We start from the raw sequence: 16,456 nt of genomic DNA, 5'->3' as shown, positions 1-16,456 counted from the left end.
TGAGTGAAGAAGTTCCTCTTCAACTCCGTTCTAAACCGCCCCCCCTTTATCTTGAGGCTGTGCCCCCTAGTCCTACTGTCCTTTCTGAGCGGGAAGAGTCTCTCCACCTCTATCCTATCCATCCCATTCATCATCTTATACGTCTCAATGAGATCTCCCCTCATTCTTCTAAACTCTAACGAGTACAAGCCTAGTTTATTCAGCCTCTCCTCATAGCTCAACCCCCTCAATTCCGGTATCAGTCTAGAAAACCTCCTCTGCACTCCCTCCAAGGCCAAAATATTCTTGCGTAAGTACGGCGACCAAAACTGCACACAGTACTCCAGCTGAGGCCTCACCAATGCCCTATACAGCCGCAGCAAGACCTCCCTACTTTTATATTCAATCCCCCTCGCTATGAAGGCCAGCATCCCATTAGCCTTCCTGACCACCTGCTGCACCTGCAGGCTGGGTTTTTGCCACTCATGCACAAGGACCCCGAGGTCCCTCTGCACCGTCGCCTGCTGCAGTTTTTTGCCACGTAAGTAATAGTCCTTCCTACCATTATTCCTACCAAAGTGGACCACCTCGCACTTACCAACATTAAATTCCATTTGCCAGTTCCTGGCCCATTCGCCCAGCCTATCTAGATCTTTCTGCAGACTCTCCACACCCTCTGCGCAATTTACCGTTCCACCAATCTTGGTGTCATCAGCAAATTTCGACACCATACACTCGGTTCCCTCCTCGAGATCATCTATATAAATGGTAAATAGCTGAGGCCCCAGCACCGACCCCTGGGGCACTCCACTAGTCACCAACCGCCAATCCGAATAGCACCCATTAACCCCCACTCTCTGCCTCCTATTTGACAACCAATCCTCTATCTACGCTAACACCCTACCCCCAACTCCATGTCCCCTTACCTTCTGCAATAACCTCTTGTGAGGTACCTTGTCAAACGCCTTCTGAAAATCAAGAAAGACCACATCCACCGGCTCTCCTCTATCCACCGCCCAAGACACATCCTCATAAAACTCCAATAAATTTGTCAGACACGACTTCCCCTTAACGAAACTGTGCTGCGTCTGCTCTATCAAGCAATTCCCCTCAGGATGCCTCGCTATTTCCTCCTTGATGATGGATTCTAACATTTTACCTACAACAGACGTTAAACTAACCGGCCTATAATTCCCTGCCTTTTGCCTGGCACCCTTCTTAAACAACGGCGTAACATTAGCCGCTTTCCAATCTTCCGGCACTTCCCCGGAATCCAGCGACGTTTGGAAAATAACCACCAAGGCATCCACTATCACCTCTGCCATTTCTTTCAGAACCCTCGGATGCATTCCATCCGGTCCTGGGGACTTGTCCACAATCAGTCCCTCCAGTCTGTTGAGCACTGCCTCTCTAGTAACAATAATGTCATTGAGACCCTCCAGTCCTACCACCTTTCCATCGCTAACACCCAGCAAATTATTCACGTCTTCCTCCGTGAAGACCGAAACAAAAAAGTTATTCAAGACCTCAGCCATATCCCCATCCCCTACCACTAAGTCCCCCTCTCATCCTCTAAGGGTCCAACGTTCACCCTAGCCAGCCTCTTCCTTTTTATATATTTATAAAAATTCTTGCTATCCTTTTTTATGTTAAGCGCTTTTTATATTAAGCTTAAACTTGGCATCACTGACTGCAGGATGTTTAGCAACTTGGCACACAATCAGTGCAGTTTAAAGCCAAGTTCAAGTTACCCTGTGACTCCTGTTATGGATAGGTTTAGTGGTTCTGTTACTGGACCAGTATTCTGGAAGCCCTGATTACTGATCCCGAATGAGAGTTTAAATCTCAACGTGGCCGTTTGAAAATTTGAATTCAGTTTTTTGAAAAATCTTAAGTTACCAATCTGGAATCAGTAAAAGGAAATGGCCGTGGAAATGTTGGATTTTTGTTAATATCCTTTTGGAGAAGGAAACCTGCCTTCTTTCCTTGGTCTGACCTAAATGTGATGTTTTAGTGAGCGGGATCGACCCTTAATCCTCCTCTGAATTGACCCAACAAGTTCCTCTCATATATCAAACTGCCGGCAATGTTCACAACCAGCACAGTGGCACACTGGTTAGCACTGCTGCCTTGCAGCTCCAGTAATCCAGGTTCAATTCCAGCCTTGGGTGACTGTGTGGAGTTTGCAGGTTCTCCCTGTGTCTGCATGGGTTTCCTCCAGGCGCTCCCGCAGTCTTAAGATGTGTCGATTAGGTAGATTGGCCATGCTAAGCTGCCCCTTCGTGTCAGGAGGACTAGCAGGGTATATATGTGGGGTTATGGGAATCGCGGGTTGGATGAGATTGTTGGTGGTGCAGGCATCATGGGCCGAATGGCCTCCTTTTGCACTGTAGGGATTGTCTCCCCATTGCACCAGTAGCTGAGAGGGTGGCCTGTCTCATGTTCTAACGCGGGCTCCTGCCTGGAGTACCAGCATAAACAAGTCTAATGCATGATTGTTTCTGCTTTCCTTCACAGAATGTACAGGTGTTTGTTCACGGTATCAGTTCATCTGTGACGATGGTTGCTGCATCGATATCACTATGGCTTGTGACGGGACAGCCCAGTGCCCAGACAGGTCGGACGAAACTTTCTGCCAGAGCTGTAAGTACGATCCCTGAATCCTGACCCCTGAGCGTAATGCTGAGGTTTGAGAGGGAGTGGGTTGGAGCGAACAGAAAATCCATCATGTAAGTTGATTGTTTTTTTTATTCCAGTCAATATAGGTCGTAAGTCAGTGACACATACCACACTTGCTTCTGACTCAGATCAAGATGGTGCAGTGTGGCCACCTTCTGACAGCTTTCAGAAGGCTTCAGTGGAAAGCCAAAAACCCATGGAGCAGCTCAGTACGGAGATGACACAGCCACCCAGAGTGGAAGGGAAGGATAAGTCCAGTGCTGGTCATCTTCCAGGTATGTGCCAGTAAGTGATGGTCAACTTTGTCTGTGTTTAGTGGCAGAGACCACATTCCAAGAGTGAATACAGTGCAGTAAATTGAAAGGAGTACAAGTAAGTTGTTCCTTTATTGGGAAGGAGTATGTAGGGCCTTGAGGTGAGAAGGCAGGTGTTGCACCTCCTGCATATTTGTGGAAAGTTGCTGCTGCTAGAAGAAATAAGCGAAAAACTGACTAGCAAAAAAATCCATATGAACTGGATTCAAGCTGGGCATAGAATAGGTGCCATGGTTAGATATACAACACTAGTCATGGAAACAGAGCATACTCCACCATTCATTTTGATTATGGCTGATCATCAAATTCAATATCCTTAACCCCCTTTCTCCCGATATCCCTTGATCCCTTTAGCCCCAAGAGCTATATCTAATTTCTTCTTAAAATTACGCAACATTTTGGCCTCAACTACTTTTTATGATAGCGAATTCCACACATTCACCACTCTCCGGGTGAAGTAATTTTTCCTCACCTCGGCCCTAAAAGATTTATCCCTTATCCTCAAATGAGTTCTGGACACCTCGCCATTGGGAACAATGAATAAATATTTATGCGTGATTAGGTGATGAAATCTGGAACGTGTTACATGATCTACATTTGACTCCTGGTCTGTCCAGAGCTTAATTTGTAAAACTCTCATCTTTGCTTTCAAATCCTTGCATGGCCACCTCTTCCCTATGTCTATGACCTCCTCCAGACATAGAAACCTTCCACAAATTCTGTGTTCCTCCAATTCTGACATCTTGTGCACCCCCAATTTCATTTACCCCCTCCATTGGTGGCCATCATATCATGTCTTAGCTGCCTATGACCTAAGTTCTCAAATTCCCCCCACTAAATCACTCTCTTTCCACCTCTCTCTCCTCCTTTAAGATGTTCTTACCATTTTTGATAAACATTTTCATCCCTTGTTTCTCCATATTAAGCTTGGCATCAATTTTTGCTAAATAAGGTGTTTCTGTAAGTATAAATGTACATTTTTTATTTTACAGTTTACTGCTTGGCCCCTCCTGCCACGGGTCCCTGCCAGGGTCATTTCCCACGCTGGTACTTCGATAGCACCTCGCAAACTTGCAGACACTTTGTCTACAGTGGGTGCCAGGGCAATCAGAATAACTTCCTACAGGAATTGGACTGTAAGAATGAATGTGCTGATATGCAAGGTAAATGCAGCAAACCTCAGAGCATTTGTAATGCTTTTCTGTTCTTGGAAAAGAAGATACATGCGCAAAATGCCATGACATTTTGTAACTCGAAAGCTGTAGGTTTGTTCACAAAAGATTTTCATTTGTATGATATCTATTACAACTAACAGATGGCCCAAAGTGCTCTACAGCCAAGTGTAGTCGCTGTTTGTAATGTAGGAAATGTGGCACCCAGTTTACACACAGCCATCTCCTAAAAAACAACAATGTGATGACAATGGCCAAATAATCTGTGTGGTGTTCATGAGGGATAGATAATGGCCGCTGCAATGGGCGTAACTCTCCTGATCTTTGAGATACACTGTGGGACCTTTTATATCCACCTGACTGGACACTTAACCGTAAGACGTTTCTCCCTGTCTACTGCAGAGTCAGCCTAGATTTCTCTGCTGCATAAGAACATAAGAAATAGGAGCAGGAGCAGGCCATCTAGCCCTTCGAGCTTGCCCCGCCATTCAATAAGATCATGGCTGATCTGAAGTGGATCAGTTCCACTTTCCCGCTCTCTCCCCGTAACCCTTAATTCCCTTGTCTGTCAAAAACCTATCTACCCGTGACTTAAATATATTTAGCGAGGTAGCCTCCACCACTTCAACGGGCAGAGAATTCCAGAGATTCACAATCCTTTGAGTAAAGAAGTTCCTCCTCAACTCCGTTCTAAACTGCGCCCCCCCCCTTATCTTGAGGCTGTGCCCTCTAGTCCTGCTATCCTTTCTAAGTGGGAAGAATCTCTCTACCTCTACGCTGTCTATCCCTTTCATTATCTTATACATCTCTATAAGATCCCCCGTCATCCTTCTAAACTCCAACGAGTACAGACCCAGTCTATTTAGTCTCTCTTCATAGCCCAACCCCCTCAACTCCGGTATCAGCCTAATGAACCTTCTCTGCACTCCCTCCAAGGCCAAAATATCCTTGCATAAGTGCGGCGACCAAAACTGCACACGGTACTCCAGCTGCGACCTCACCAGTACCCTGTACAGTTGCAGCAAGACCTCCCTGCTTTTATATCCTATGCTCCTTGCTATAGAGGCCAGCATCCCATTTGCCTTCTTGATCACCTGCAGACTGGGTTTTTGCAACTCGTGCACAAGGACCCCCAGGTCCCTCTGCACCGTAGCATGCTGCAGCTTTTCGCCCTTTAAATAGTAATCCCCCCTACTATTATTTCTGCTGCTGTTTAGAGTGGCACCAAAACCCACAACCTCCTGGCACAGCAACAAGAATTCTGCCACTGAGCCAAAGATGGCATAGCCGCTTCAGTGCGTGTTACCTGAGGAAGAACAAGCTGAAGGCAGTTGCACTATTGGATGTTACCGTCATTTAACCAAAATCTCAAGCCTTGAGGGACAGTGCTGAAAATAGTACACAAGCTCCTGTTATTCATTTTACCCTGTTCTATACACTCTCCTCCTATGTCAGTCTGCTCTACACACACTCTTGTTAAATATCTCAGACCTGCTCACTCTCCTGTTATTAAGAAATTTTTTCACTCAGATTGTGAATCTTTGGAATCCCCTATCTTGGGGTTGTGAACACTCAGATGTTAAGTACATCGAAGGCTGAGATTTGTAGACTTTTGTGCTCTCAAGAAATCAAGGGGTATGGCGGTAGGGCGAGAGGTGTTCAGCAGGATCAGTGCTGGGACCTCTGTTGTTTGTAGTATATATAAATAATCTGGAGGAAAATGTAGGTATTCTGATGAGTAAGTTTGCAGATGACATCAAGATTGGTGGAGTTGCTGATAGTGCTGAGGATTGTCAGAGGATACAACACGATATAAATAGATTGGAGACTTGAGCACAGAAATAATAGATGGGGTTTAATCTGGACAATTACTAGGGAACATGGGTTTAAGGTGTGAGGGGCAAGGTTTAAAGGAGATGTATGAGGCAAGTTTTTTTACACAGAAAGTGGTGGGTGTCTGGAACTCTCTGCGGGGGGAGGTAGTGGAAGCAGATATAATAGTTTTAAGGGGTGTGTGGACAAATACATGAATAGGATGGGAATAGAGGGATATGGCCCCCAGAAGGATAGGGGGCTTTAGTTCAGTTGGGCAGCATGGTCAGTGCAGCCTTGGAGGGCCGAAGGGCCTTTTCCTGTGCTGTAATTTTCTTTGTTCTTTGCTCAAATGTGAAGTGATGCATTTTGAGGATCAAATTTAGGTTCATTAACATAGGGATTTGGCCGTGCAGGTCCACAGTTCCCTAAAAGTGGCAACACTGGTTGCCAAGGTGATTAAGAAAGCATATGGCATGCTTGCCTTAATCAGCTGGGACATTGAGCACAAGAGTTGGGAAATCATGTTGCAGCTCTATAAAACCTCGATTAGGTCACGTTTGGAGTATTGCGTGCAGTTCTGGTCACCGTACTACCAGAAGGTTCACCAGGATATTGCCTGGTGTCAAGGGTGTTGACTATGAGAAGAGATTGAATAAACTACAGTTGTTTTCACTAGAAAGATGGGGGCTGAGGGGGAAACCTGATAGAGATCTACAAAATTATGAGAGGCATAAACAGGGTGGATAGTCAGAGGCTTTTTCCCAGGGTGGAAGCATCAGTTACAAGGGGCACAAATTCAAGGTGAGAAGGGGGAAAGTTTAAGGGAGGTTGTGGGTCCCTGAGAATGTGCTACCAGAGGAGATACATTGGCACATTAGCAACATTTAGAGGCATCTGGTTGGGTACATAAATTACGGAGAGAATAGAGGGATACGGATCAAGTAAGGACAGAAAGGTTTTTTAGTTTAATTAGGGTACCATGATCAAGGGCCTGTTCCTGTGCTGTACTTTATTTGACTCTGCGACTGAGGTTGGCTTTGACTCTGCTAGTGAGGTTGGCTTATCAAATGCAAATGGCATCCCTGTAGCCCCTTTGAAATTAGATTGTACAGTCCTAGTTGATCTGTTAGAAGCTCCTTAGGCATAATGAGGTTTGACATTCCTGAAACTGAGAGGATTTTTCTGTTCTGGAGACTACTGAAGATAATTTCCAGATGGGAGGAGTCAACCATCTTAAATGCCTGTTTTCCACAGAATGTTTTAAAATATATATAGGTTGGGTTTCAGTTTGGTGTCAGAGGAACCCAACAATTCATTAATATTTGGTTACTGGGACTTCTGTGTTTATCTGAACTACAACAGTGATTGCACATTCAAAATTTATTTATTTGGCTTTGCAGCAATTTGGAACAGCATAAGGATAAGAATATAGTTATATAAATTCAAATTCTTTATATTTGTACAATAATACCAGCCTGACTTGTGAGCAGGTGTGTATTATGTCTCTCACTCATCCGAGTACATTATCCTTTTGTATCTCATTGTTGACCTAGCTATTTTAATCAAACAGATACCTGTAAGCAGGTAAGCTATGTGGGTTGGCACAGCCTTGTTATTGAGTTCATTTTTTTATATTTGTTCAGTTGACAGTAGCCAAGAGACGAGCTCGGTTGAAACGAGTCAGGACGATGTCATGATATCTAAGATGAGCCACGGGAGAGGAGGTCACCCAGTCCCCGAGTCAGGTGGGTGATGGGTGTGTATATTGGTGTGTGTGTGTGATTGTTTTCATTGGGTACAATTCAGACCCAGCTCTGAGTGGAGCCACAGTGAGCTGGAGCTGCCACCGGGATCAGCACACCTAATTGTCCAGAAAGCACAGGCATTGACTGAGGTCCCCTTTCAGAAGCCTCCTCTTGGTTCAAATGGCTGGGGACTGATTATGGCGAACAAACGCAGAGCAGGAGGGGGTTTGCATGTGAGGGTGAAGGGGTTGTGTGTTTATGAGGAATGGCACGAACCCACCCTTTGACCTATGCCTCCTCTCTCACCCGTCAGCCTCAACTTCACCCTGCTGACCCGCACCCTCCCACTTCAACCACCCCCTAACTTTCTTGAATGTGTTGACCGTTTGACTGAACTTGTCTTGCAGGCGCTGTGCTACCTCTTGCCCTGGGACTTGCCATCACTGCCCTGCTGCTGCTGATGATTGGTTGTCGGCTACAGTTGGTGAGGCACAAACTGAAGAAGCTCCGCCCCATAACATCTGAGGAGTCGGACTATCTGATCAATGGCATGTACCTGTAAGGCGGGAGCGAGACAAGGACAGGTCCCTCTTAATAACAATCATCGTAGCAGTGTGGTTCTCGATGTAAAACAAATCAATGTGCTTGTGTGTTTGTTCAAATGAATATGTGGAACGTAGTAAAATCCTTCAGTTTATTCCTTTCTAGTCACACAGGCAAATCTGGTAGGTGTTGGGCCTTGCTTTAGAACTAATTTTCAGACCAAGCTGTGGCCATAGTGAAGCACTTCTAGGCAGCGCTATCAGGAAGATTTGGTGGCTGAACAAATGTTTCTCTCTCTACCTTGCTGTGAAACTTTTATAACAGTCGACATCTGCTCCTCCTTCGCTTGCTCATTGAGAAGAGGTTTGTCCTGTTTGATAAGGAGCCTGACCATCCTACCCCACTAATCAGTAAATAGCCCCTGTTGTGCAATCCTGCAGTGGGTGCGCCATGGATCAATGCTCCCCAGTCCCCAGCCCGCCCCCGAGTCAACCCCAGTTTCTCTGTCTGGGGACAGATTGCTGCTCTTCGTTTTGGCGAGTGTTTAGGAGCAGATTCTGCAACCCACTCCCACCGGCCCTATTATTTTCATGTAAACCTGTGCCAGCATTGGTTCTGCCTGCTGTCTTAGTTTCTGGGTCATTCCTGCTGGAGACATTTAGCAGCAGTCAGAAAGCCAGCCACAAGCGCACCAATATCAGGAATAAAGTAGGGATAAAATGCAGTTTTGCAAATTACACCGAATCAAAGAAATATCCAGCTCAGGAGACCACTTGGCGCATCGGTGTGCTAGTTTAGTACAAATAATACATTGTGCACAGACTGTTGAACTTTGTAACGTTGGAAGAGTTTCCTTTTCAAATATTCCACCAAATACCAGTAATTTTTGGTTCCTGGTTCCTCACTAATAAATGGTGTTTACCGGTGTATCTCCAGATCAAATCAATTAAAACTGTCTGCTCCAGGTGGCAGCAAGGAAAGATCACTGCTTTTGAATGGATGTGGGTGGGTTTCAGTGGCATTTATTGCCCATCCCTAATTGTTCCTGCAAAGATGGTGCCGTGCTTCTTAAACGTTGCTGTTGGGGAGTTGAAGGTACTCCCACACAAAAATACATCAGCCAATTTTCAGTCACGTTGCCTGGCGCTAATGCAAAACTGCAGTTAACATTGTGCTACTTCAGGCGAATCCTTTTAATACGGAAGAAATTACTAATCGTAGAATGTTTTGAGGTGTCCTTTGGCTGTGAAATGGTGCTATATAAATGCAAGTCTTTCTGCCATGACCCAGTTACCATTTTGATTGGCTGCAGCTTGGCCCCATACACGCTCTCACCAATTCCACAGGCAATGGAGGAAGAGAGGTCCAGCAGAGTTTCTCGAATACTCTGTGCTACAGAAGTTCACCTCCACAACCCAGGAAAATAATCTGGCCTGCTGTTGCTATCCTATCCCCCATGCATGTTAAAGGCATGGGTACTGATCCTACACACAGCATTCTGATAATATAATCTGTTGTGGAGATTGAGGGATAAACATTGGCCTGGAAACTGAAGGAATTCTTGTGCTGTTCTTCAAAATAGTGTGTCAAGATCTGATACATCCACAGCCTGAGAAAGCAGACAAGGCTTTGATTTGTAGCCTCATCAGAAAAAAAAGTATTTCCAGCAGTAACGCATTCCCTCAGCAGTGCGCTGTACCAGCTTAAATCCTGCCCTTGCGTTCTGGGGCTCTAGATAAGACAAAATGCTGCATGAGAATGGGGTGGTACCTCGTGGAGAAAGAATGAGATGGAATCCAAAATAAAAGGAAATTATTGCGGATGCTGGAAAATCTCAGGAGTTTGGCAGCATCTGTAAAGAGAGAAAAGAGCTGACATTTTGAGTCTTCGACTTGAGTCCAGATGATCTGGCTTTGACGAAGAGTCATCTGGACTTGAAATGTAAGCTCTTTTCTTTCCGTAGAGATGCTGCCAGACTTGTTGAGATTTTCCTGAGATGGAAGTCAAGAAGTTGAGTTTAAAGTTTTTTTTTAATATTTTATTTATTGGTGTCACAAGGAGGCTTACATTAACACTGCTTTGAAGTTACTGTGAAAATCCCCTAGTCCCCACACACCGGCGCTAGTTCTGGTACATTGAGGGAGAGTTCAGCAAGGCCAGTGCACCTAACCAGCACGTCTTTGGGACTGTGGGAAGAAACCCGTGCAGAGATGGGTAGAACATAGACTCTGCACAGAATCGAACTCAGGTCCCTGGTGCTGTGGCAGCAGTGCTGACCACTGTGCCACCGTGCTGCCCAATGAGCACCATAAATGCGAAAGTTCCTGCTCCATTCTGCCTATGTTCACGATACCTTGTATTCACGTGATTATGACTATCTTCCTTGCCAAGATAGGGCTACTGTCTAGAAAGGGATCAATGAGTTGAGTTCAGAGGCTCTCTTTTGTATATCTTCGCACCGTGCTGTTTTTATCCTTTGGGGAATAATGGGGGTAGAATTTCCAAGCTGATCATCAGCCTGTTGAACCATGTTAAATGCTCCTTCTGTGACAAAGATGTCTTGACATGGTACTCAAATTCAGATCTTCTAGTCCAATGGTAGGAGCACTATCACTATGCCACAAGGCCTCGCTAGTTCCAGAGCTTAAAGCATCTCACTTTCCAGCTGACCTTGAATCAGGGAGCTTTGGTGTCTAATGTCCCTGTGCCGTCACCGATGGGACTGCGAAATATGCAGAGGTTGTGGCAAAGATGATTCAAACTTGAAGCACCTGAAAGGATGGCAAGATGGAGGAAAATTACCCTGAGGTGTTCATTCATCCATTTTGTTCAGCATCAGTAAGGTTAAAGATTCATACATTCTTTTACAACAAATGTTTGAGGGATATGAGCAATAAATGTTGCCTTGCTAAAGGGAATGGGTGGGATTGCAGTCACACACAGGTCGCAGGTTTCCTTCCTTCAAATACTTCAGTGTTGGTTTTTAGCACCAATCTGACAAGTTTCAAGGCAACTTTATCTGGAGCCAGCATATAGATAACCAGATTGATTTTTGCATCCAAGTTAAACACCAAGCAGTTTGAACTCTCAGCCTGCACGGAGAAGCTGTTCACTATCATAAGTACCACAATTTGAGGGGATAGACCGCCACCTGTCCGTTCCATACTTTGTAGGATGCAGACAGTCAATCCTTTTACCCCTCCATTGCTGTAGTGGAGCAGGACAGTAGTTAGCACTGCTGCTTCGCAGCACCAGGGACCCAGGTTCAATTCTAGCCTGTGTGGAGGTTGCACATTCTGCTCGTGTCTACGTGGGTTTCCTCCAGGTGCTCCAGTTTCTTCCCATAGTCCAAAGATTAGGTGTTAGGTGTATTGACCATGCTAAATTACCCCTAGTGTACCGAGATATCTAAATTAGATGAATTAGCTGTGGTAAGCGTTTGGGGTGGTGGGGAAGAGGGCCTGGATAAGATACTCTGCGAGAAAGTCAGTGCAGATTTGATGGATGAAATGGCACCTTGTAGGGATTCTATAAATCCAATCTTAATCAAGGATGTGATGATGTGATGCTGGTGTATTTCCCATACTGATTCATGCAAAATCACGCAACACGTTGACTTGTGGCAATCTTAATTGTATGTCTGAGGGTCAGATAACACATGGTCCAAGGAAGAACTGATTTTTTTTAATGAGGATGCAAATTCTGGAATTTTCTTTAAGGATCTGTGAACATGGGGGGTGAGGGGGGAATGAGGTGAATTGACTTGTTTGTAGAAATGGAACATAGGATAGGAGTAGGCCATTTGGACTGTCAAACCTGCTCAGTCATTCGATAAGAACATGGCTGATTGTGGTCTCAACTCCATTCTGTCTAATTGCCATGATCCTTGATTCCCTTGTTGATCAAAAAAATCTCTAATTTGGCCTTTCTTTGCTTTCTGGAGAAGAGAATTCCATCATCTTAGAAGGGACATCTCTTATTTTTAAGCTGTTTCCTCATTCTAATTTGCCACAAGAGGAAACATCCTCCCCTTTCAAGCTCCTTCAGCATCTTAAATAAGGCCACCTCTCCCTGCCCAGTGGGTAAAGGCTTAGAGAATGTTCTGGATTGTTTTATTTAGAATATTGGGGATTGTCTCAGCTGCTATGGTGGAATTTCAAACAGCTGCCAAAATGTGAGCAGAGTTTTCAGAGCAGCTTGTTGGACAGGGATTGAGCTGCAGCTTCCTCAATGAGATAGAAGCTTTTTTTAAAAAAAACTTTTCAGCTTCGTAACATAGAGCTGCAACCAGACAGGGAAATGCCTCGGACAAACTGCATAAATATAGTATTCTTGGGTTAAGGTAGTGTGACAGAGGTAAGCACTCTACTGGATGCTCTCTCCACTTGGTTTCCATGTACATTGGTTAAATCAAATTGGCAAAAGTAGCTTTGAGGATGAGTGCATTTAGGACAATTTCTTGGAACAATAGGCAGTAGAACCAATGAGGGAACAGGCCAAAATAAAGATAGAAAATGCTAGAAATACCCAACAGGTTTGGAAATTGTAAATGTTTCAAATCAATAACCTTTTATTATCGAACCCCTACTGTGCAGATGGAGGCCATTTAGCCTATCCAGTCTGCACTAACTCACTAAAAGGGCATCTCACGCAGGGCCAACCCCAGTCCTACACATTTACCAATCCACCTAACCTGCGCATGTTTGGACACCAAGGGACAATTTAGCATAGTCAATCCAACTAATCTGCACATTTTTGGACTTGGAAAAGTCAGAACTGTTACAGATTTTAATCAGGATATGGTGAGAGAAAATAGAGGCTTTTAGCAGTTACAAAGGGAGCATATCAGTGGAGGTGTTCATGAAGTCTTGTGCAGCCTCAAACTTAAGAAAACAATTAGAGCAAAGATGGGATAACAGAACTCTGGCCGGTAAATGATGAAAACCCCAAGATATTCAAGTTGTGTATTAATGGGAAGAGGATAACCAGGGTAGGGCTAAGAGTAGGGCTTATTAGGCATCAAGGGACTATCAATGGGTGGGGCCAGAGGACATTGGTTCTGGAAAGTTCTGAAATGTCGAAAATTGGGTCGCTGTTTCTTGGCTTATGTTGAACTTCGTTAGAACATTGCAGTAGGTCAAGGACAGAGGTCCTTGAGAGCAAGGGTGACCAACTATCCCGGAGTTTGTGGGGTTGTCCCATGATTGAGGTGATTGCCCCTCCACCGGGAGGCAGCTACTCCCGTATTTTAGGCCTTTAAATTGTGTGTACATGTCTGCACATTTACACTGCTCCTGGAGCAGCGACCCTCCGTGGCACTGTCCCCCCCTTCACAAATTTGCCAGTGCATCAGACCTCCCAAACCCTTGCTATTAGTTTCTCTCATGACCACCCCATGTAAGCAGGTGCTGACATACATGAGTCTTTACCCAAAGTGTCCCTTAACTTTTCCCGAAAGCTGGTCACCCTGAATTAAGATGACAGGTGACCAGTAACTTGAGGCCATGCGTGCTGACTGAGTGGAGAAATCACCCAATCTGCATTTAGCCTTGCCAATGTAGAGCAGAGCTTATTGTAAGTAGCGGATATAGAATACTAAACTGAAGTTTAAAGTTTATTTATTAGTGTCACAGTTGGCTTACATTAAAACCGCAATGAAGGTACTGTGTAAATCCTCTAGTTGCTATACTCCAGCGCCTGCTCAGGTACACTGAGGGAGAATTTAGCATGGCCAATGCACCTGACCAGCACGCCTTTTGGATTGTGGGAGGAAATTGGAACACCTGGAGGTAACCCATGCTGACGCTGGGAGAATGCAGACTCTGCACAATTACCCAAGCCAGGAATCGAACCCGGGACCCTGACACTGAGAGGCAGCAGCACTAACCACCGTGCCACCCTTAAGGAAGCGCATGTAAATTCCTGCATCACCTGGAAGCAGTGCTTGGGATCTTGGATAGGGTGAGTGGGGATAAAAGGATAGGAGTTGCACCTCATGTACTTGCATGGGAAGGGGGATTGGGGCTGGCAGGCTTAGACCAGGGTGTTGGGGAGGGAATGGTCCCTTTTGGAATGCTGAAAGGCGGGGAAGGGGAATATATTTGGTGATGGCATCATGCTGGAGGTGTTGGAAAAGTTGTAGGATGATCCGTGAACAGGAAGACTGGCCAGTGCAAGATGAGCACACCTTCCACCACAGTCTTCCTATTCATAGATCTTGATGGTAGACTAAATTGAAATTCTAAGTTAGTGTTACAGGTAGGCTTACATTAATAATGGTTCTGGAAGGAAGAGAAAGGATGAGAGAGAGAGAGGCATGTGGGAAATTGAATGGCCACGATCAAGGACCTGGTCAGCTAATGTGTGGTGGTGGGAATCCTTGGTTGAGGAACAAGGAAGACATCAGAAGTGCTCATATGAAAGGTTTCATTTGATGGGGAGGTGATGGCCCAGTGTTATTGCTAGACTATTAATCCAGAAACTCAGTGAATGTTCTGGGGACCATGGCAGATGGTGGAATTTGAATTCATTAAAAAATATCTGGAACCAAGAATCTACTGATGACCATGTAACCGTTGTCGATTGTCAGAAATGCCCATCTGGTTCACTAATGCCCTTTAGGGAAGGAAATCTGCTGTCTTTATCTGGTCTGGCCTATATGTGTCAGCAGAGCCATAGCAATGTGGTTGACTCTCAATTGCCCTCCAGCAACGAGGGAAGGGCAATAAATGCTGGCCAGCCAGCAACACCCATGTTCTATGAATGAATTTTTAAAAATCATCAGGACAGATGCAAACAGATGTGGAGAAACTGGGAGAATGGAATGGGGACTTTTCAGGAGATAGGGTGTGAGTAAGTGTAGTTGAGGTAGCAGTGGGAGTCAGTGGACTTATAGTGAATGTTTGTGGGTAGGCTATCCTGAAAAGTCAAAGAAGGGAAGTGAAGAATTGCAGTGGGCTGGGTGAAGGGAGAGCAGAGTGGAAACTAGAAGCTGAAGATTCCCAGTTCAGGGGAAGATCAGGAAGTGGCATTAATTATTCATTAATGGTTGGAAAAAAAGAGGTGAGGGAAGTGGCCTAAGTAAGATTAGAACAAAGCAATGTTCTACATGTCCCATTAAAAGGGCTGCATAGCTAACAGCCATGGAGGTATCCATAGCCACACTTTCCACTCAGTTCAAAGGCAATTAGGGATGGACAACAAATGCTGGTCTTGCTAGCGATGCTCACGTCTAATGAAAGAATAAATATAAAAATATCTGGAGGCAGTGAGATGAGTTAAAGAAGAAATTGTTCGATGTGAGAACACGTTCAGCAAGGCAAACGAGACTGATGGTAGACAGAGACTTTACCAGCTTGTGGGAGAAATGGAGAACTCAAACCATTCCCAGTGGGAGGTAGAATCATAGAATCCCTACAGTGCAGAAGGAGGCCATTCAGCTCATTGAGCCTACACTGACCTCAATCCCACCTAGGCCCTATTCCCGTAACCTCACACATTTACCCTGCTAATCCCCCTGACGCTAGGGTCAATTTAGTATGGCCAATCAACCTAACGCACACATCTTTGGATTGTGGGATGAAACCAGACCACCCAGAGAAAAGCCACACAAACATGGGGAGAATGTGACCTGAGGCCAGAATTGAACCTGGGTCTCTGGTAGCAGTGCTAACCACTGTGCCACCCTAAGTGTTGAGAAATTGAATGTCCGTGAAGAAGAGATAGTTAAAGATACATAATTGGAAGTGGTTAAAGTGACAGCATTGGAAAAGTCAAAGATATGGATGGGAAGAGACCTGACAAAACGAGAAAAACAGTCAAGAGAAAGTAATCAGTGGGGCAGGAGTAGGTGCTGAAATGATAGTTGGAATAAGTCATTCCTGATTGTGGATCTTGGGAAGGAGATAAGAAGACTGTTTGAGGTTACAGTCTATTAGGCTGGAAGCCATTGACAGAAGATATTCAGAGGAGATGAGGTCAGTAACTGACCTGGAAACAGTGGCTCGATATCCAGTTGTGGGGTCATGGTCCAAGGGGAGGTAGGAGTTGGCATTTGGCTAGATGTCAGTATGCCAGGCAACAATACTACACTCGCCAGCAGGTTTGATGACAATGTTAGGGTTGGGCGTGAGAGAACAGAATGCTACCAGTTCAGAGGTAGCTATGTCAGAGTAAGTGAGTGGAGCAGAGAATTTGAAATGACCAATGT

The 16,456-nt window shown here is 45.1% G+C and overlaps 1 protein-coding gene across 2 annotated transcripts in view; it reads left to right on the top strand.

Moving 5' to 3' along the window:
• lrp11 (low density lipoprotein receptor-related protein 11) overlaps positions 1-11,654 on the top strand; it is a 28,239-nt gene extending 16,585 nt beyond the window's left edge. The window contains exons 4-8 of one of the 2 annotated variants that reach the window (XM_080200129.1): positions 2,497-2,622; positions 2,736-2,933; positions 3,965-4,135; positions 7,603-7,704; positions 8,112-10,127. In XM_080200129.1, coding sequence (XP_080056255.1) covers positions 2,497-2,622; positions 2,736-2,933; positions 3,965-4,135; positions 7,603-7,704; positions 8,112-8,266 — 752 coding nt within the window. In that variant the 3' untranslated portion in view covers positions 8,267-10,127. Of the gene's footprint in view, positions 1-2,496; positions 2,623-2,735; positions 2,934-3,964; positions 4,136-7,602; positions 7,705-8,111 lie in introns of both variants that reach the window. The other variant, XM_080200130.1, reaches the window with a different exon arrangement.
• Positions 11,655-16,456: the final 4,802 nt, after the last annotated feature.

The sequence above is a fragment of the Carcharhinus amblyrhynchos genome, chromosome 12, assembly GCF_965287045.1.
Source record: "Carcharhinus amblyrhynchos chromosome 12, sCarAmb.v2.hapA, whole genome shotgun sequence".
Lineage (NCBI taxonomy): Eukaryota > Metazoa > Chordata > Chondrichthyes > Carcharhiniformes > Carcharhinidae > Carcharhinus > Carcharhinus amblyrhynchos.
This window is presented reverse-complemented; position numbering and strand designations above follow the sequence as displayed.